The sequence below is a fragment of the Peromyscus maniculatus genome, chromosome 2, assembly GCF_049852395.1.
Source record: "Peromyscus maniculatus bairdii isolate BWxNUB_F1_BW_parent chromosome 2, HU_Pman_BW_mat_3.1, whole genome shotgun sequence".
Classification (NCBI taxonomy): Eukaryota; Metazoa; Chordata; class Mammalia; order Rodentia; family Cricetidae; genus Peromyscus; species Peromyscus maniculatus.
The window spans coordinates 171,772,944-171,794,426 of NC_134853.1; the positions used below are offsets into that span (position 1 = coordinate 171,772,944).

A 21,483-nucleotide genomic window follows, 5' to 3' on the forward strand; every position below is an offset into this window, starting at 1 on the left:
CTCCCAGACCAGCCAAGCAGGCGGCTGTTACTGAGAGAAGCAGAGGAGATACCTGGGGGTCAGGTCCTCTCCAGGCCAGACTAGGTGGGTACAGCATGTGTGTGGGCAGCCTGAGTACAGGGTTGTGTAACCTGTGCTCCAGGGCCTGTTCCCTGAGAGGGAGAAGGGACTCTCACTGCTGTGTAAACACACTTTGCAAAGGCCTCTGCGTTCTCACCCCTCTCCCGGCTCTCCAAGCACACAGAGTCGTGGGCTTATCAGGAGGCTGTCTGGCAGTTAAAAGATGTTTCCCTGCATTGTGAGGCTACATGGAAACCAAGGCATGTCAGCCCCCAGGACAAAGGAACTCAAGTGTTTGAAATGCAAAAATATTTTGACCTGGCTACATCATTTTTCAAAGGAAAAAAGTAATTCACGGCTCACAATCTACTTGCTAATTCACAGGAAGTCCTGTATTTCTTATTAATTCCCCAAGGCCCGCTTTTCTGTGTGAGAGGTCGTCTATGAGGGCCAGGGTGTGAGGGAGGTTTACGACGTCTCCTTCCACCTCTTCCTGTTATTTTTTCTTTTTAATACCTTGTCTTGCTGAATGAACACTCTGCACAGTGCTGTCCCAGGCCTTATCTCTGGGGTCCACACTGCTGGAGAACTTGAGGGAGGGAGGGAGTACACAGTAACTGCCTTGTGCTGGCAAGCCAGGAACCAAGACCCTAAGACACTCAGTGTTTCACCCAAGTCACCCGATAGTGGGGAGCTATGACTGAAGCTCCCATAGTTTTCATAGCCCTCTGTGAGCAGCTGCCCTTGGTTGTTGGGTACCCTTGGTAATGAGTGCATCTGAGGAAGTCCTCATCAGGGTCAGGGTTGGACTCACGTTTACCACAGTTCTTACCATCATTAACATACTATCATCTCACCACTATCAAGTTCACCATGATTATCACCATCATCACCACCATCATCAACACCATCATCTCCATAATCACTATCGCCACCATCCATAACCACCATCATTATCGCCATAATCACTACTGCCACCACCATTGCCATTGTGGACATCGCCACAGACACTCTCACAGCTACCATCCCACCTTTGTCTCACTGTGTGCCACAAACCTGTGCCAGGTGCTATCACATATGCTCTGTACGTAGTAACTCACGTAAACAACCACAACTGTGAAGCAAGAACTGTTATTTTTCTCTATTTTACAGACACGGAAACCACGAGCTCAACAGGTAAGTTCTATGAAAACGTCTGACTTCCAGAGTCCTTTGCACTCCTGAGTCCTCTGTGCCTACAGAATGTGTTTGCATCTCATGTGATTTCTGGAGTGTGCCAGTGAGACAAACTGTGACGATGAGGTAAACCAAGCTCCAGAGTGTCTCTGAGACTGCGTTTGGAGTTTCGTTCCCCGATGACAGGAGTCCATACTGCAGGAAGTCTTCCCGTGGGCTACAGGACAGGGGGCCCTGCTCTGGCTGGTGAAGGAGCAGTTTCCATCTCCTTGGAGGGGGCTCAGTGGGATGAACAGAGAAGCCACACCTCCCTAGTGGAGTCCTCTGTGTGGGAGGGGATCACAAAGTGGAAAAAGGATGGTAATGCTAGCAAGCCAGGGCCCCAACAGGAACAAGAGCTTTGATGGATGTTTGAGTTACATGCTATTTCAAAAACTGGGGGTTTAATAAAGAAGGCCAATTGGGGGACAGCCCTTTCTACAACACCAGGTGTAGGAAAATGGGGTCACAGTACAATGCTTGCCAAAGAACAAGGAAGAGTGGAGATAGGAGGTACCCCAGGCTTTAGGAGGGGCCTGTAAAGAACACAGGGTTCCTTTAGATGTGGTCCCTGGGGAGCCCAGGAGGTGGGCTGCTGGCTGCCAGGTCAATGCTTGTTGGGTCCTCTCTGGGCACAGTGGGTACTGAAGAGCCTGAGTCTATCTAGATCAGAAGCTTCCCCCCTCCCAGTGGGAACAGGTTGCCACTTTGTACCTGGCTGACCTTGGGAGAGTGAATGTACCTGTCCCAATCAGTTTTCTCATAAGTACACAAAGGAAGTATAGCTCCTGCCCTGCAGGGTAGCTGTGAGTCCCATAGAGGTCCTGAGAATGTGGCCTGAGAACAGGCATGTTGGCTTCTGCCGCCACAGCCTCAGAGCCACCATGGGTGACCGCCAATAGAAAGGCAAACCCTACCCTGGCACAGCCATTACAGAGTCTCGGCTGTGCCACCTGCCACCCCCAGCAGCAGACCTTCTCCTTTAGACCTGCCCTGGGCCTCCTCAGGTGAGCTGAGCAGAGAGGAACAGGGTCTTCCCTGGAGCCAGTTCTGTCTCCTGGGAGCTGCACATGGGCAGCCATGGGACAGAGGTGCTCCACGCCCCCAGCCCTTCCCCACCCCAGGCGGCCGCCAATCCTGCTCCCTCTGAGGTCTAATTTGATGTTCTCTTCCACCAGTTCCTCTCACTCCTGCCTCTGCACTGCTTGTCCAAAACAGAAGTACAAAGGGAGGAAAGCTATTCAAATCCCTCCTCCTCCTCCTCGGTTTATTTTTGCTGCTCTCTGGGGTGCCCATGCTTCAGATTCTCTTCCGATAATTATCTGCCCTTTCAGGGCCTTAGGAACCCAGAGTCCCCAGTTTGGAGGGCTAGAAGGAAGCCCTGGCCTGGCCTGGCTATGGCACGCTGGACCTTCTAAGTAAACGCTGCAAGCACAGGAGCTCACCCCTTCCCTCCCCACCCTGTGAGTGCTGTGAAGTAGATTCTGTAGCCTTTGAGCCCCAACGCCCCACTGGTCTGTGATGAACACCATGCCAGACTCTGTCTGGGTGATAATTTTCCGTCCCCGACAACGCAAACATTTCTGAGGCTAATCCTCCAGGTCTCGGCCATTGCTCAGAAATAACAGAGCCGAGGCTCCAACATAAAATAATACATCTTGCTTTTTATGACTTCATTTATCAACAGCACACTGGAGCAACATCTTGCTAACTGGGTGAGAAGAAGCTGTTGTTTGCCGGGTGCAGTAGGCTGATGGACATGGGTGTCAGGTGGATAACGAATCCTGTTAGCATACAAAGAGGCCAAGGCAGAGAGAGGGTATCCGTCAGAGAAAGAAAGAGTATTAAATAAGAAAATGGCATATCATGCTGAATCTGTTAAATTAAGAACTGCGCTCCCTCTTACCAAAACCAATTTGTTATCCTTACAGTTCCTCCCTGTACACGGTGAAGGAAAAGGAGCTGCCCAGGCAGGCTGGGCCTCCTGGCTCACTGGTGCCCAGGGGCACAGCCCAGCCCCTCTGCATGTGGGATACTTCTGCCTCAAAAGTACAGAGCAGGGCCAGCAAGACGTTTCAGCAGGAAAGATGCTTATTGCTAAGCATGACAACTAAGTTGGATCCCTAGGACCCATATGGTGGAGAGAGAGAGAACCAAACCCCTAAAGTTGCCCTCTGACATCCCCCATAGCGATGGAACACACATGCTTATGAGTGTGCTCTCTCTCTCTCTCTCTCTCTCTCTCTCTCTCTCTCACACACACACACACACACACACACACACACACACACTAAAATGCAATTTTAAAATAAAAAGATTGCAGCAGATAAAGACCATTTTAGAATCATAATTGATCAAAGTGCACACAACAATTGACTGTGGGATGCCCAACCCAATTAATGCATCTACAACACGGGCCCTATAGTACATGTAAGGCTCAGAGGACATCACAGGAGAGGGGCAAGAAGACTGCAAGAAACAAGTGTCTGCTTGAGATTGTGTTTTCCACGACAGGGAAGCTGCACTCAAGAATTTTCAACAATGTGGTTGCTTAAACAAGACAGAAAAAAACAACAGCAGCAATTGACATGGTATGGGGCCTCGCCTCTAAGAGAGCTACAGGCAGTTAATGGTTGCTGAAGAAGGAGACTCAGTCTTCTTCGGGGGTGAGCCCCATGATAGGTTAGCCAATCCTAAGAGGTTTGACCCTAAAGACACATGAGCAACACTGAATGATCTTAGCAGTTGTATTTACCAACTTATGCACATGTATATGTAACGATTACAATTAGAGGATAAGTAGCCATGAATCTGAGAAGTGGTAGGGTCACAGGAAGAGCTGGATGGAGGAGAGGTAGGGAGACCAATAAAAGTACAGTACTCACATGCAAAATTCTTAAAACACATAAATTTTAAAAATTAAAAGGAAAAATGGAAAATTAAAAATAGCACAGAGCAAACAGCTCGGGAGGGTCTTGGAAATGTGTCCCCATAAGGCATATCCAACTTGAAATGGGGTACAACAGAAGACGGAGAAAAGCAGCGGCCCTCTGTGTACAGGACCGGGTTCTCAAGACCCCAACTCCAGGAGGGGAGAACCTTAGCGAATCAGCACCCCGGACAGCTCCCTACTCCCCACAGTAGGTGCTCACCAGGCTCTTGTCCTGTGGGTGAAGAAAGCAAAGCCAGACTTTGCAGGCTGTGAGACTCCAGCACTCAAGGGATTCTCGGTGAGAGCCTGTCTGGAAGAGCTGCCACACACACACAGTGGCAGCCTTCAAAACTCCAAAACCTTACAAACTACCAGGAAGTTTTATTTTCTCAGTAAGCCCAGTGTGACTCGGAACCCAAGATGGCTCTAGAACTTTCTGATTATGGGATGGGAGGCGAAGAGCTCTATGGGGCATGGCAGTAGAGACTGACTGACTGACCTAGGAGTTTCCTATACCCCTGCACAAGGTATCTCCACCTAGCCCCAGCTGGCAGAATGTCACCCAATATCCAGGTCAGTGGGACCAAAGGCCTCATTTGAAGGCAAGAGAGAACTTTTGAACACGAAAATTTTGAATTCAGCAAGCAAAGCCAAATGACCATCACCACCAGTGCCAAGTATGCCTGCCCTGGGTCATGCTGCTGTGGTCAGCAGTGTGTGACACACTATACATGACCTAACATATCAGCAATTGCAGCACACCTCATGAAATTATAATTTAAAATAATCCTTATTATATCACCAGGAAGCAGCCTGACATTGTGTACATTTCCTTCTAGCCTCCTCATACATGTACATCTGTGTGCGTGCGTGCGTGTGTGCGTGTGTGTGTGTGTGTGTGTGTGTGTGTGTGTGTCTGTGTGTGTTTCACACCTGGGTATAATGTGCCACTTTTTCAAGATCTTTGTATGTGCGTACATGCATGTGGAAGTCAGAAGTTAACATCAGGTGTCTTTCTAACCAGCCCAGCATCCCTCACTAAACCTGGAGTTCACCAATTGGCTAAGATGGCCAGCCAGTTGACTCTAGGGATCCTCCTGTCTCTACCTACCCAGTGCTGGGATTATATAGGCACATGTTTCCATGACTGGCTTTTTAAATGAGTTTTAGGGATCTGAATTCAAATCTTCATGCTTGAACATCCAGAACCTTACTGACATAGCCATCTCCCCCAGCTCTTAAAACTTTTTAAAAAGCCAGGCAGTGGTGGCACATGCCTTTAATCCCACCTCTTGGGAGGCAGAGGCAGAGGCAGGCAGATCTCTGAGTTCAAGGTTACCCTGGTCTATAGAGCAAGTTCCAGGACAGCCAGGCTATACAGAGAAACCCTGTCTTGAAACAATAACAACAACAACAAAAGAAATAAAGACTCCTTTTCCTAACTAGTTTTGGTTTATGGAAACATGAATGACAGAGCTCCACACGGCTCCCCTCAAGCCCCCACCGGGGCCTCCTTGACAGTTAACACACTGTCCCTGTTAGAGGTTACAGTCATATTTGTTACAGTTAATAAGCCAACATTGATACATTGTAATTGGCCCGAATTCAGGCTTACATTAGGGCTAACTCTGAGTAGAGCCTTCTCTGGGTTTGAACAGATGGACATGGCCTGACATCTCTTGTCACAGTTTTATAGAGTAGCCCCTAGCTCTGACCAACCTGTGGACCCTGGCCCTTTGCTAGTGAAGCCCAGTGTCACAGATATGGATCCTGCCATGCGTTCATCTGCCGATGGCTCCACTCACCGGTCCACATGCATTTGAGATTTCTACTTGTTCTTTCTGTTTCCATTCTTTGACTTGCAAGCCTTGTTTTTGATGTCATGTTGTCTCGATGATGCTTTGGGGGCAGTGACCACTGGGTTGGCCGGTTTGGTTTATATACTCTGCTATCCAAACTTGCAACCACTAGTCAATGACAATCAGCCAGGAGCCACCCTGGGTTTCTTCTTTTCCGGTCCCAGGCACATTCTTTCCCAGCAAAAGGCTCTGGGATATCACTAAGATATACTTGGCATCTCCTGAAGCAAGTAGCCCATTTCCCCTACAGGTCTGGAGAAGTTGAGTCTCCACCTGAGACAGTCGCTCTCAAGGTTAGTGATACATACAGGTCGACCTGAGTCCAGTTGAATGTGGGAAAATGATGGCTGTGTGTTCTTCATCCTGTCTCTGCATGGGATGCATAGGATTTACCTTGGTTTCATTCTCAACAGATCTGAAAGGATGACCAGTGCCCTAGCTCGTGACCTGCAAACTAGCCAGATGTCAGCCCAGACACCACCTCCTCCAGAGAGCGTCCCATCCATTTCTATGGCATAAATAAGAGAGGCTGTGCTCACCTCCCCGCTGTCCTGCTGGCCGAGGCTAGTGTGAGCAGAAGTGGCCATATGCTCTTTCTGTGCTCTGACATAGAGCCTAGCTACTTCTTCCTCTCCACTCCCGAGCCCCAGAATCATACACAGCAGACAACTGACAATGGATATTCATATCCTACTGGGTCCGGCCATCCAAAAATAGTCACGCTCTACCTATGCCACATCCAAGGCATCCTGGCTTGTCTGCTTGAGTGAGTCAGGGAGGCTTTCAAGTCACCGGTTCCTAGAATGCTTTCTCATCTAGCATCATCATGACAATAACTTACCAATACAAGTACTTTCACTGACTCCAGGTCACTCAAGCTTGCCAGGTGCTGAACTCAGCTTGGCCTACAGTGCACAACCAACCACTCTGGCTGTGGCTGTGGAAGGGCCCAAATCAGCCTTACATCATGCCTACAGAGCAATGCTGGAGCCTGTGGGACCATCTGACACACATCTAAGAGTCCTTGCTACGACCTGGCTCCTGGCTAGCATCTGGCATCCTGTGCTGCCCTGTCTCCCTGCCCTCCAGTAAAGCCAGGCTAAAGATGTCTACAGGGTGACAGTAAACATGTCACAAGGCTCGCATTCTGTGAGTGGCCAACACAAGTGTAGATGCCATGAATGAGTTTGTATGGCACCTGGAACACAACGCCTCGCGGGGGCCAGGGAGCTGGAAAACATCATGCCTGTCTGCCCCTTCCCCTTTCCTGACTCTGCTGTGGCCCAGGAAAATCACAGATGTGATCCACAAGTTAGAGCTTGGACTCTGGGACAGCTGTGGCAGCTATGCATGGGAACGCTCAGAGCAGAAGTATTAACAGTGGATGCAGGAGCCAGTGTTACCCCCTCCATACATTAGTGGTTCTCAACCTGTGGGTCATGGCCCCTTTGGGGTCACATACCAGATATCCTGCATATCAGATATTTACAATATGATTCATAACAGTAGCAAAGCTAGTTATGAAATAGCAGCAAAATAACTTTACGGTTGGGGTGACCACAACATGAGAAACTACATGAAAAGGTCTCAGCATTAGGAAGGTTGGGAACCACTACCTTAGAGGAATCAGCAAGCAAAAGTACTCTTGGGATGTCAGTGCCTTCTCGCAGGACTGGGCAGCCCCCGCTGCCTGGCTACCCTCCCTGCACCTAGTACAGCTGTCCTCTCTAGAACTGAAGAGATGACACAGACTTCCACAACGGTCTGTCTCCTCCGGAGAACTCCAACCAACCAGGCAGCTCTTGTCCTGGGAAGCCGCTTCTTCTTCTTTCTACTCCAAGATTCCAGGGTCCACCTGAATCCTACCCGGAGACAGAGCTCTAAGGAGGTTCTGCCCTAAGCAAACAGAGGAGAGTGTGGCCTCTGATGCTCTCAACAGACCCTAGAACCTGTTTTCTGCAGTGCCTAGAAGCTTAACCTGCTCCATAAGGAGGAAAGACTCAACTTCTGTACCCTGCTGGGAGATGTTCTTCCAGGGATGCAGGGCCGTCAGATGGCATGGCGTGGGCAAAATGATGGGCTGCAGGGTGGTGCCCAAGCTGATAACCATCCTTGCTCAGCTATGCCAGCCACGTGGTGCCCATCTGCTCAGAACCTGGAGCGTCTTTGTATCATGCATGGTAATGACAGAAACCGTGCAATGGAGCAGGTGCCTGGACGGCTGAAGGCCATAGCTGACCCTCCTCATCTAGGCTTATGACTCTGGAGTTGGCTGAGTCTGTATTTGTGTGTTTAGGGCAGAAGATTCTAAAGCAAACCTCCAGCTGATATATATTTCTCTCCTAATAGTGCGGCACAATTTAATTAACTCAATATTGCACCCACCTGAAGATTACAGACCGACTTTATTGACGCCTCCATCTGGCTCCTATAAAGCCAGTAATGCGGCCAATAAATCCTGTTCAGATCTGGGTGCAGGAGGAGAGGCTGTCTGCCCTGGTGCTCTCTTGCAAGGGCTGCTTGGGTGACAGTGACAGGGTCTGAGACCCCCACAAGGGTCACCTGTATGCCCATAGATGCTGCTGGCTTGTGAGGACGGGACGACAGGTCACTGTGAACTCTGTGCTGCAGATGGAGAGACTCTGCCCTGGAGACAGAGGCCTTCTAAGAGGCCCAATGCTCACAGCCCGAGTTCAGACAACCAAGCCCTTGCTTTCTCACCTCTATCGAGGAGTTGCCATGGTTCCAACCTCCCAGTCTGTCCACTCTAGAACCGTGCCGGCTGCTCCCTCCACACCTGACTTAATCCCTGGACCTTGCAGAACACTGGACCTATAATTATGTGTCTTCAGGGGAGGACAATGTGGTCACAACTTCAAAGTTCAAAGTAAGAGCAGGGCCTGTTTCCTGGGTGGGGACGGGCAAGGATGATGGCTCCTACTCCAGGCCTCCAGGGGAAGGGGCCGCTGCTGACAGTTTCTGATGCCAGAGAAGGGTCCCCTTCCCTGCTTGAAACCCAGGAGAGGGCAGGGCCAGCCAGCTTCCTACTCCTGGCCTCCTCCAGGACCTTCACCTAGAGACTTCCCCAGAGATCCTTCGTGAACGCCACGTAAGAGGTTTCTGAGAAAGCAAAATCTGACTTATTTCTCACACAAAGGGAAAAATGAACACAGTCCCCCCCACCCCCGACCTGCCCAACCCTGTGTACCTCCAAGCCTCCTCCAGTTGGCTGAGTGCTGTCTCAGCCTTCATCCGACATGCAGGGCCCTGGAGACAACACCCACGGGAGCAGGTAATAAATTACCGCCAGGAAATTAATTAGCCGCACCTCTGCCCACCTAATCTGATGGTTCAAGCTGATTTAAGGGAGCCTCTAGTGGGGGTGGGGATGTGGGGGGGGTGATCAGCCTCACCTCCGCTCAGGAGTACATTTACACAATCATCACCAAGCCGGGGGCTGCCCATAACTCACTGAGGCCATGCTAACGGGCCATTAGTCACCCTTATCATCTCACAAAGGGGCCACAGTTCGAGGCCCTGCCCTAAGAAGCTAGTTCAGGTGCTGCAAAGGGGTGAGGTCAGAGTCCAGTTGGGGCCCCAAGCTGCCCTCGATGGGGGTGGCTAGAGCTTCTACGGCAGCCCCTCCCCCAGGCTGCTTTCTGCCTGTCACTGGAGAGAGTCCCGGAAGGGGCCTTTCTGGACAAGTCTCAAGTTGGGAAAGCAGCATCCTCTGTCCTGTGGGAAGGGGTGAGGGAAGAAGCCAGGCAGGTAGGCTGGTTTCAGAGAGCCACTGAGGGTCCCAGGGCCAGTGGCCCAGGCCCCGCCCCCCCCAGGAGACGGGGACCCTTGGAGGCAGCACTTGCCGACTTTGCTGTCTCGGTGGCCGTGTTACACCTCTTCACTTTGCAGCCTTTGATTCATCAAAATCAAGGATGCAAACTTCTTAGGAGTACTTAGTTTCCATGGCAACTGAAGCTGACCTCAACATTATTGTTCTCAAGAGGGGACTGACTTTGCTATATGTTCATTCACTGAATTAATGGACTCCCGGTTCTTTTATCAGCAACCCCAGAACAATGGAAAGAGAGACATGTCCTCAAAGGGCTTTCAACCACTGTCCAGCCTTTTGTCCCCGGCTTACTGCAACGAGGCAAGTCTATTCAGCCCGAGATTATCAAAATCAACTCGGGGCTGTCTCCGGGGCAGCTAAACACACTTTAGTTTCATAAAGACATAACTGATCCCACATGCAAATTAATAATTTCAATCGCAGCGTTTGTTGTGTTAGAAGTGCTTTTTTGTTGTTGGGTTTTTTTTTTTGTTTTTTTTTTTGTTTTTGGTTTTAGGTTTTTTGTAATAAAGAGTCTGTAGGGAAAATGCAGTACAGTTATGTACTTTGATGGGTTCTGACTGTGACCAGCTGTCTGGTAAGGGCTGGAGAGGAGGAGGTTCCTAAGCTCACCTCAGTGACATAGCCCTTAGCCAAGCTATGGGTGGTGGTGGAGAGCCTTCCGGTTCCAATAAATCCCAGCCAGATCCTGACCTGCGGGTCAGTGCCTTGTTGCACAGCACCAGTGTCTGCCCACTGCCTCACCCTCCAGCGACACAGGAACACTATAAACCAATCCCCGGCTGCACAGCTCTTGTGAAGAATCGTCTGCAGAGGCAAACAGCTCGTTCAGTTGTGGCCAGGTTTAGATCTCGGGGTGTGTGACATCCAAATAATTGCTTTACAAAAGTCACTTGGTAGTTGCCTAGTTGCCTTGGGTCCAACCTCCTCAGCAGGCTGAGTTCACACTCCTGGCTCCAGTCATCCTTCACAAGCCCTGAGGCCTCTGGGCTTCCGGTCACCAGCCGTAGCTCACCCAGGACCATACGATGGGAAAAAGGTCCCCAAGCCCAGTGGGAAAGACTATGCTTCTAACACCCAAATAATCATTTCACAGATTTTCATAATCATCAATCAATCATCCTGTTTGGACCACTTGAGAGCTATCAGGTGGCTTTTATGACCTGTAGCATTTTGTACGAAATAATAACTGGAAGAGATTTATGGACCCATCGCTGACCCTCTCTGTTTATTCTTTACCCTTTCTGTGCCCCCTGCCATGGCCCAGGAGTGCTGGCTGGGCCCTTCCAGTCGGGAACCTTTCCAGGCCCCGAGTCCCAGTCATAATGGTACAAATCCCCGATTTCTTTATTTGGGGGCGGAGAGGGAACAGAGAAAGGGAGGAAAGGCGGAAATAAAAACACAAGAGAAAAAGGTCACTTCCTTTCATTTGTGTTTTCTCCCAGTTGCCCTGTATTAACACCTCCTTCCCTTGCAAGATGCAGAAAGAAAACAAGATAAAGTGGGACAAAGGGAAAGGCCGTGGGGCCCTGTGTTTCCCTTTTCATATCACTGAAGAGATTGAATCAAAATTCCTTCGCCCGATACCATCTCCCCGGGTGGACTACACTCTTGTTAACGGATAAATTCAAGCCCTCCAGAAAGTCAAAGAATAAATTTAAGCCTTTGCCAAATGTCTATCCTATTGGATTTTGATAAGGCGGCCATTGAGCCTTAATAATGTCTTCCATCCATTTTCTGCGAGCCCTTAACACGGCTCTTTATTCCTCCCCAAAGCCTCTTCTCCCGGCCTTTTTATTACGGGCTCCGACGTGCTCTCCAGGGAGCCGCGCAGCCGAGTGATGGATGGACAGCTCGCTAGATTATCTCCCGCAGATGTTTGCTCTCCAGGAGCCCCGGGCTTCCCTCTAAGTAAACAGACTAAATAGAGTCGCCAGCAGAGGGGCAGCCCGAGAGGTCCTGGGTTCCGCTGTGGGAAGAAGCTTGACTGGGTCTGACCACAGCCGAAGTGACTTCTGGGGAAGCTCAAGTGATGTGCCCCGAGGGCATGAAAGACAGGGGCAGAGATGGCATCGGGATTTAGGCGTTCGAGGCACAGAAGCTGGGGGCATGTGGCCACAAGAGATGGAAATGTCAGGGACAACAGAGCCCAGAGGGATGCTGGGAGTAAGAGACAGAGGGGTTAATGGGGTGAGCAAGAGACTTGGTCCAGTGAGGGACAAAGGGGAGCAGACTGGGGGGACCGACTGAGTCAGTGGTGGCTTCGCTCAGTGCAGGTCTGCACAGTCTTGGATGTGAATCTTGACACAGCTGTCCCATGTGTAGCCATGCTTGCCTGGCTCCTACTGTAAATTCTGAATGTTCAGAAGAACGCACTCTCTCTGTAGTAACCATTCTCCAATACTTAATACTTACAATAGCAACCTCCCTCCATGTCTCCTTCCTGCATCAGTGTCAAGGGATGAAAGAACTAAATCAAGTCTGCTACATTTCACAGAAGCAGATGGAGGGCAGGAAATACATGAAGCTCAGAGATGATGGCAATTCAACAACCCAAGGCCATCCACATGCCCCTTTGCCCCATACTTCCCTATCATATTTTTAATACAAGTGTGCATGTCTTTGGGTAATCCAAACATACACAGATGTGTGTGGCATTGCCTCAGGAAAAAAGACACCGGTATATACTAACCATAGTGCCAAGTGACACATCTGTTAGTGAGGCAGAAACTTCCACCTAGACAGAAGTGCAAAGTCCCATGTGTCCCCTATTGCCCCTAGGCCCTGGCATGAGACCCCCTTTGCTGATGACTTATAATTCCTATCTTCAGTTCAGTCCCCTCCACCTTCCAACACTCAGGTCCAGACCTAAGAGTAGGTTTTAATTCTTGTTCAGTGATCCTGGAGAAGCAGGGATGTCTGAACTCAGCCAAAGCTGGAAAACTTCTGTTCATCAGTGCCTGGGGTACGTTGCAGCAGCTTCCCAGCCTCATAGGAAGCACTATAGAGCTTGGATAAACAGTCTCTAACTTCCTCCAATAGGGCAGAAGAAGGAAACAGGCTGGGATGGCCGTTGAGAAGCCTGCTGGGACACAGACAGCCACCCATGTCCCCTTCAGGCTTCCAAGATGCTCCAGCCTATATGGAGGTTGGTCTATTGGGGCCCCTGGTTCTCTGAGCCCCTCAGCCTGGCTGCAGCTTCAGGGGCATCACAGGGATCTGCAATCGAGACAGTTCTGACCCCCAAGCATCTTCAAGTGAGTCTCTGGTTGTGGTGTACTTTACAACAGTCCCACAAGCAGCTCTCAGGATGACCTGGGGCCAGGTGAGACACGACCTCACAGAACCATAATTCACAAGAAAAAAAAAGTACAAATCACAAACAGCATCCCCACCTCCCACCCCAGAGCAAGAGGAGAGTAGCCAGGCCCATTCCTGTCGTCTGTTATTTTATTTCCATTTAAAAGCACCCAGTACTTCCCTTTTCATGGCCCTTTACATTTGAACTTGATCTTTTGATCTCCTGCCTTAACCATTACACCCCAGCTGGGCAGCACACCCAAAAACACATGGACAACAAGGTGGTCTCTGTGAGTACCACTCTGCCCAGCTCTGTTTGTGACACAGAGTGGACTGTGCTTCTCTTTTCCACAGTATTGAGATATACAGAATTCTGCTCCAGCCCCCACCCTTTCCTTTCAAAAAACATAAATTTATCCAGAGAATAAAAGGAGGGAGAGAATCTGATCCATGGTACCTTTAAAAGGTAGAAGGAAGGAGAAAGGAAAGGCCACTGTCACAGCTTCATCTCCAAAATGCTGCCTGAGGTTTGCCCGGGAGAAGGACAGGTGCCATCCCTTGCAGAGAGCTCTGCCCATGTGTCTAGCTTAGTGTCCATCAGGCCAGGCTCGTCTGCTCATTGGGGTGGCAGGACCCCTCGAGTGCACATTCCGGGTGAGTAACCCTGGGTGGACTGTGTGGTGCTGATGCAGCCTCCCCAGCAGCCTGCGCTGAGATTCCACCACCACTTCCAAGCAGCCGTGTGTGTGAATGGATCTCCATGCCCACCTTTGTTCCTGGGCAAAGATGCCCAGTGAGATGTCACTTTAATTTTATGGGGACACGGGATAAGACGCTTGTGTGAACATGTGCATTTTCCTGTGTATGCATGCTTTGTGAGCAATACCCGGTGACTGAGCTCAGGGAAGCTTTGGAGCTCACTGGAGACCATCTTCTTACCACTACGTAGACTGCAAACAGGTGTGTTCGCACCTCTGTGTGTCTCCTTGGCCATGTGTATTTTCCCCTCCGCATAGCTCCCTCGCTGTCTCTGGTCTTTTGGGGCCGTGTCTGTCGACCAGCTATGATCCATCATCAGCCAGAAAGGGGGTAGACAATGCCCAGTTGAAGCTTTTTCTTTTGCTTAATGCTTTGCTTACTTAAAGCGACGCTTGAGCCCTCTTTGGGAGTTAAGAGTGCAGCAAAAGGATCTGTTGAATCTGCAGCCCGTTGCGGGCCCCCCAATATTCTTTTCATGTGAGCATTCAGTGAAGACAGTTAAATAAACACAACCTGTCTTTATTTAGTTTCCATGTGTCTGCACGGCCTGCAGTATTCCCACGGGCCCAGGGTTGTCCTCTGTTCTCAAGAGCTGGGGTGGCTTAGTGAGGTGACCCCCTCCCACCACTGACACAGTGAAAATGAGTGTCTCCCCTAATGGCATTCATAACTGTGTGCAGATAATGCACTGTTCACAGACTGCTTCTCTGCTCTGTAGCCTAGGAACAACCACATCGCTGTCCCACCGGGGTCTATGTGAAAGGGTGCTGGGACGAAGGCAGGAATGCCGTTTGCCTACCTTTTTGATGCAGCTCTCCTGGGATGACACCTCTGTATCCGTCAGCATCTGCTGCAAAGCAAATTGGAAAGGGCTGTTAGTGGCCGACAGGTATCACCTTCGAGCTGCAGAGGGCTGTGAACCATGGGCAGATCAACACCTTGCCAGTATGGAGGCAAGATCTCATGGCTTCCCTGAGAAATGAAGGGAAACTCTTTGTTGGGGACACTTTTAGTTTTGCGTGCGTGTGTGTGTGTGTGTGTGTGTGTGTGTGTGTACGTGTGATAAAATATCCTGACCAAAAGCAACACTCAGGAGGAAAGATTTAACCTGATCTACAATTGTAGGTTACAATCTATTGTTTTGGAAAAGTCAAGGCCAGAGCTCATATAGCTAGTCATATCATGTCCACAGTCAAGAGCAAAGTGAATATGCATGTCCTTGATCATTTGCTAACAGAAGTCCCCCATTTGCTGGGGACTAAAGACACCCCTGAGAGGCGTTTCCTCCCTGCAAATGTCGTAGTGGGTTCTTTACAATTCCACTTCAGAGATGGCACTGCTCTGCTGAGAACCCACCGCCCATTAGTGATAGGGTGAGGGCGGACGCATCTTAAGACAGGCCACCTTTGGTTGCCACTGGCAGGGAGTCCAGACCCCGAAAGCTACGCAGGCTTGGAGCTCTGTCAGAAAACTCAGCAGAACATATGTAAAACGGCTCTTCTCCAGGCGCAGGCAGGGCCCTGTCCTCCTGGGGATTCCAGTTTGGCTTGGGAGGCAGAGCTCAAGGAAGCCATGAGTTCCAGCTCTGTTCTAGGAGACAGCAGATGTGGGGGGAGCAAGCATGGGGTTCCTTATGTTAAGTCTGAGATGGGAGCATGTCACCTGCTCTTATTAATGTGACGTGCCTCCGCAATAAGATGGCTCTTTGTGGCCTATGGGGGCACTTCTTCAGCTTTGGTGCTGGATATCATGAGGGTGCCTGGTGGACCACAGTAGACCCTCACCCCTCTATCTCCCAGATACATCCGACAACAGAAGAGGGAGAGCAATGCCCTTGGCTCCTCCTGTTCCAAAGCCTCCCGTATAACTTTCCTTGGCTCCGATCTGCACAGCTGTGGCATTTTACCCCACGTCTCCTCTCAGAAAACCACCAACCCTGCCTAGAGGGTTGGCACTTCGGTGCCCAGACACAGAGTGCTAAAACTAAGCAAACTGACCAATGAGTACTAGAAACTGGACTTTCCCCTTCTGGACTGGAAGTCCAGCTCACAGACTCATGTTCGTCAATTATAATGTCATTTCCAAAAGAACAGGAACCAAGATGGACAATCACACTTGAAAAATAAAATGAGGAGTGATGTCAAGCCCAAAGGCTTTCTCTCCCTCCCCTCCACACTACCCTGGGGTGCCCATGTGTGCCCGCGCAGACCGGCAAGGGAATGTGGTACACCAGAGAGGCTCTGCCTGGCTCAGCTGTAATAACAAGAGGCCATATTCTAAATGTTGGGAATTCTAACCAATTGGGAATTTTATGTTTCTTTTAATAAATTCTGAAAGTGTGGTTTGGAAAGTGGCTCTAAGTGAAAAGTGAGTGAGGCAAGGCTAGGTGAATGCCATGCAGGATTCATGCCAGCCTTGAGGAGACACCACCAGTGACCCAGTGACGTGCTATGCTCGGCCTGGCTAGATTCTGCCGCATGACCAGCTGCAGAAACCAGCCAGAGCTGAGCTGTGGACAGCTGTGCTTCTGTCTGTCCCCCCCCCCCCTGCAAAATATGGCTTTTCTTCTCACTCAAAGCAGGGCCAGGGAGGGTGGGTGGAGGGGATCATGAGAGGATTGACCACCTAACCCTAGAAATGCCTAGAAGTCTGCACTCATGCTGGAGGCAAAGATCACCCAAGGAGGTAGGTCTCTTCCTGACACATGGGCATTCTATCCAAATCTGTCCCCTAGATGCTGTTCCCAGTGGGGACAGAGATCTCTTGCTTAAATATGTGCAGCATAGTGGTTCTGTGCTGCTGGCCACCCATGGTAGGATAAGGAACCAGTCCTATGGGCCATTAGCTCTCTTGTCTTTTAATGGTCTGGCTTCAGCCAGGAGACAATTGGTATTTTCATTTTTTCCCCAGGAAAGTAATGCTTGCACTACTAGTCTAGAGAAGACCAGACCCAGCCAGGGAGTGAGGAGCCATCAGGAAGATGCTCCTTATAGAGACCAACTGTATCCTATATGCTTAACAGAGCAGACACTGCTCCGAACCTAGTGCATGTCTCCAAACTCCATCACTTCAGTGAATGGGGATCCCCATGCTGAAACCCAGCAGTGAGGAATTCTGAGCTGCTTGACCTAGATGGATGCTCTACCTGGTCACCACATCCCTATTAGGATCCTTTCCTAGGGTCCCAGGCTTCAGGGACACATGGACACACACGGATGGAGACCACACACACACACACACACACACACACACACACACACACACACACACACACACACACACACGGTTGCAAAGTCCCTGAGTATGTGCTGTGTGTGCTGAGCCTGTCAACAGACAGGTCACAGGAGACCATGTGATGTTTTAGGACCAGTCTAAGGAGCTCGTTTGGTGGCATTCCAGTCACCTTGTACTAACACACTAACGTCAACACGGTGCTAGACACTGGAGAGAGGGTAGGGCACAGGGCGGGGTGTGAGGGGTTTCTGGCTGCTCCCCTGCTGCACAGAGAGAGGCTGTCCTGGAAAGGGCGCCCACCCCAGCCCTGGGGAATCTCTGAGAGTTCCTGTCACAGCTGAGCCTCCTGATGTGACAGCTACAACTAGTGTCACCAGCAAACGTGGGGCCGAGGCAGGAGCTGTGCCCTCACATACCTGCCTGTCTGCTCTGTGTGTTCAGTCAAGCTGCAGATGCCTGCAAGGGCACCAGCAGCCAACAGAGGTCCCTGGGAAGGGCTTATCACCTGTTCATGCTCACATTCACTGTTCTGGAGTATGTGGCTGCCTCTGAGGGAATTTTTTTTTTTTTAAGAAATTCCTTCCTCCTGGCAGGAAAAAGGTTGGCGTCTTCCAGCCAACTCAAGCTAATACCCACAGCCCTGTGTTCTTAGGCACAGATGATCGGCACTTTGGAGAGGGGATAACAATACCCCCAACAGAGTTGTTTAGGGAACTCCCCCCCCCAACACTGCATCTCTAGAGCTGCAGAGTCTCCAATTATAGCCCTTGGGATATCAACAGGGGCCACCCTGGATCTGTGGGACCTCAGATTCATGGCTTCCAGAGTGGACAGTTCTCTACTGTCCTCCGTACCCTTTTTGGATACCTCCTATTGCAGCAAGCTTGTGTTTCCTCTGATTTGGGTGGTTGTGACTGTGCCCTCTTTCCGTCCTCCCAAAGCCCCAGGTCACAGAAAAGTAGCAATACTGATGACTGCATTTACAAGGCATTGGTCACCTGGGCCACCTTGCTTGCATTTGGGAGAACCACATAGGAAAGGGTTCCCCCCAACCCCACCCCCGCCACCCCTGTCACTTGGTTGCAGGGGACTAGAAGCCTTTCTGTGATAGAAATGGCTCAAGTCAGTCAGAAGGCCAAAGCTGGAGTTTCTTCTTTGAAGACCACATTCTGAAAGTGTGTCTCACTCTTCAGGACGTGAATCGCCACCAGTGGAATGGAACCAGACCCCACTGAGAGAACATGAAGTCTCAGCTTACAGAAAAGACAGCTGGGACGGCCGGTTCTGGGTTCCAGAAACCATGGTGACCTTTCTATCAGGGGGTTGCAGATGCTGCAGAGGCCACCAGTGTCTCCAAAGCATGGTGTCCCAGGCAGGGCTCCAATCACCCACACCAGCTTATGCCCCACACCTTAGTCAGAAACCAGCAGAAATGTTCTGGGGAGCTGAGCCTGCTTCCCACTCATAGGAGTAACTGGTATGCACAGCACTAGCAAGACAGACACCTGTGCGTGGCCACACAGACTTCTCCCAACCCGCCTGTCATTCTTCAACTCAGAGGGAGGGAAGCTGTGTCCCATAGACCTGTGGATGAGTTTGGTCCCAGGGAGGACCCTCATCAGAAGCTGCGAAGTAGTCAGGTGGGGTAAGTGCCCAGTTAACCCATCTGCTATGTCAATATGGCTCTTTCATTCCCAGAAGAGTCGGCACAGCCGTGGCGCTGTGACTACCTATCCTGGAGTTTGCTATCAGATGGAGACACACAGCGAGATATCAACAACCTCATCCACAACTCTTCAAGAGTCACCAAGTGAGAGGGAACAACCAGAGCCTTGTGCTTTCTAGGTCATGGGGCCTGGCCAGCCTTGGGGACAGGAGCTGGGGCTCTGCTCCTTGGCCCTCTTCACACACACTTTGAGCAAATGCTCACTGCGCTGTGGGGGATGCAAACTTGCACTGAGAGAAACCGTGAGCTGCTGAGGACCAGGAAAGTGCCTCGTGACAGGCTTCCTTAGTCACTAGTGCTGGATGAGGGAGCACCACGCCCTCAGAGGAAGCTGGCACCTCGTGAGTTTCCAGAGCCCTCCTGCAAGGGGAGGTTTGAGCTGGGTTCCGATTTAATAGCAGCCTTGCCAGGTAGAAACATCTTTAATGAGGCCCTCCTCACCCGCTGCTGACCTTGGGTGGAGAAACCGCCGGACACACTCCGGAGCCTCTCAGCCTCGGCTTCCTTGCTGGCTGGGCTGCCGTTTACTGAAAACCCTCTTTATGTTGTTAGCTCAGCCCCAGCACACGCACTGCTGACTGCTGGCAGTGGCTGCCCCAGGCTCTCAGCTTCTCCCCCGCACCCCAGCAGAAGTATTAGGTGTGTTTTGATTGAACATTTTAGCCAAAAAAGCGAGGTTTGACCTCCGGCATTTAGCTTCTCTCTCGAGTACCGGTGCCAGGATCCAGCTAAGTGGGGCTGCTCAAAACATCTTTTTTGACTCTTAAAATAAATACCCTCTGTTCTCCAAGAGGTCGGTGAGAGTAGACACACACACACAGACATCTCATAGGCTCACAGCTCCAAAACTCTGGCATGTCCCCCGAGGGGGCCGACTCTCTGTTTGGTGTCACAAATGGATCCCAGAAGGCGTCTCTCCCTTCAAAGAATCTGGGAGCAAACCTATGGGAGGGAGCCAACATGAGCCCCAACATAAGGCCACTCGAAAGCCAGCCCAGCCAGACTGGGGAGCACGGTCCTGGCTTGCTTTGGGCTGTCCCCTAATCATTGCACACAGCCCATGTCTCTCTAGCCTATATTTCTTTCTTATTGTTTTTGAAGTAGTTTCTCTGGATCTGAGGATTTGTGTGTGAGCCTAGAACCTTCAGGAAGTTGATTCTCAGATCTTTTCTTGGTGGGGAGAAGGGCAGAGTGTCTGTGATGTTATCAAGGGGGTGATGGTAGGGATTTCCATCCTGGGCGTGAGCCTTGCTTGCTGACTGGAGGAGGCTGTGGGCTCAGGGACGCAGGGTTGTTTGGGGGATAAACTGAGCAGATGACACGTGATGGCGGCGACTGACCTCTCTGTCATCAGTGGTGCCGACCTCTATGAGGCCTACCCTCATAGCAGGGTTTTATACTCATAAGCTCAGAAGCTGAAGAATGGGATTACATGGGGCTACCCTGCTAGAACCCAGCTAGCCTTTGGAGAGGAATATCCTCAACTCTTTCTGGGACAATGGAACATGTGCATGCATGCATTTTGACGCTAATGCATACTGTTGGTAGAATCCCTCATTGGCTTAGAACTCACTAATTTAGCTAGACTGGCTGGTCAGTGAGCCCTAGGTATCCTCCTGTCTCCATCTCCCCAGCATGGGGATTAGAAATACGAATCACTATGCGTGGATGTTTTTGTTGTTAGGTGGGTTGTGGGAGACTGAACTCAAGTCCTTCTATCTATGCAGCAAGTACTTTACTAACTGAAGATGAAGTTCTTAAAGGATAACGTTCATCTCTCTATTTTCTTCCCATACCGACATCTAAAGTCATGACATCTTGCCTGATATACATGGTGCACAAGAGCCTCATCGAGGGTAACTATGATGGTATCAGCAGCTGGTCATCTTCTGGCTTTTCTGGCATTTCTGGGATACAACTCCTTCATGGAAGAGCCCAGAGGCAGCTGATCTAGGCTTTATCACCAGGTAACAGAACAGGGGGAGTCGAAAACATGGAAGGAAAGGTAAGGAAATGGCGTCCAGGCAGGGAACATTGGAGTGTGGGCCTCTGTTTCTGTGTTGTATGGGCTTTGCAGGGACAGAGTGGGCAGGATAGGCACCTTTGAAGAAGACAGCCATGTGTCCCTCCCTTCTGACAGGTCCCACACCTGATGCCTGTCCGGATCTCCCTAAGAGAGGGACACTCCCCATAGCTGGAGCGTTGGCCAGAGCTGAGTTGGGACACATCCCATTGGCAGTTCTAGTGGGAACCCTGAGATGTTCTGAATCCCCAGGCCAGTCCTGGCTTCCAGAGCAAAGGATCCGGCCATGTTGACACAAACTCCTGTGCTCTCAGCTGGGAGAGTGGGGTCATATTTATTTATTTATTGCATTTGAAAAAAAAATCAGCCTGGCTGTGTTTGAGCTGTAGAAATGATTTTTTTTAAGAGCAGTGGACACTGTTTTTAGCTTTTATGCCTAAACAGATACTTCTCAGTTCCTTCAAGCGAGAGCTGTCTAATGAATGGAGGCTCTCTCTTCCCTCCTAAGAAAAATATTTACACAGT

At 50.4% G+C, this 21,483-nt stretch overlaps 1 protein-coding gene across 10 annotated transcripts in view; it reads right to left on the reverse strand.

Annotated features, from left to right (window-relative positions):
- The window catches only part of Prdm16 (PR/SET domain 16), a 326,632-nt gene that overhangs the window by 149,809 nt on the left and 155,340 nt on the right, over nucleotides 1-21,483 (reverse strand). For 6 of the 10 annotated variants that reach the window (XM_076565798.1, XM_076565795.1, XM_076565796.1 and 3 more), the window contains exon 3: nucleotides 14,775-14,825. In XM_076565798.1, coding sequence (XP_076421913.1) covers nucleotides 14,775-14,825 — 51 coding nt within the window. The remainder of the gene's footprint in view (nucleotides 1-14,774; nucleotides 14,826-21,483) is intronic. The other 4 variants (XM_076565801.1, XM_076565802.1, XM_076565800.1 and 1 more) reach the window with 1 other exon arrangement.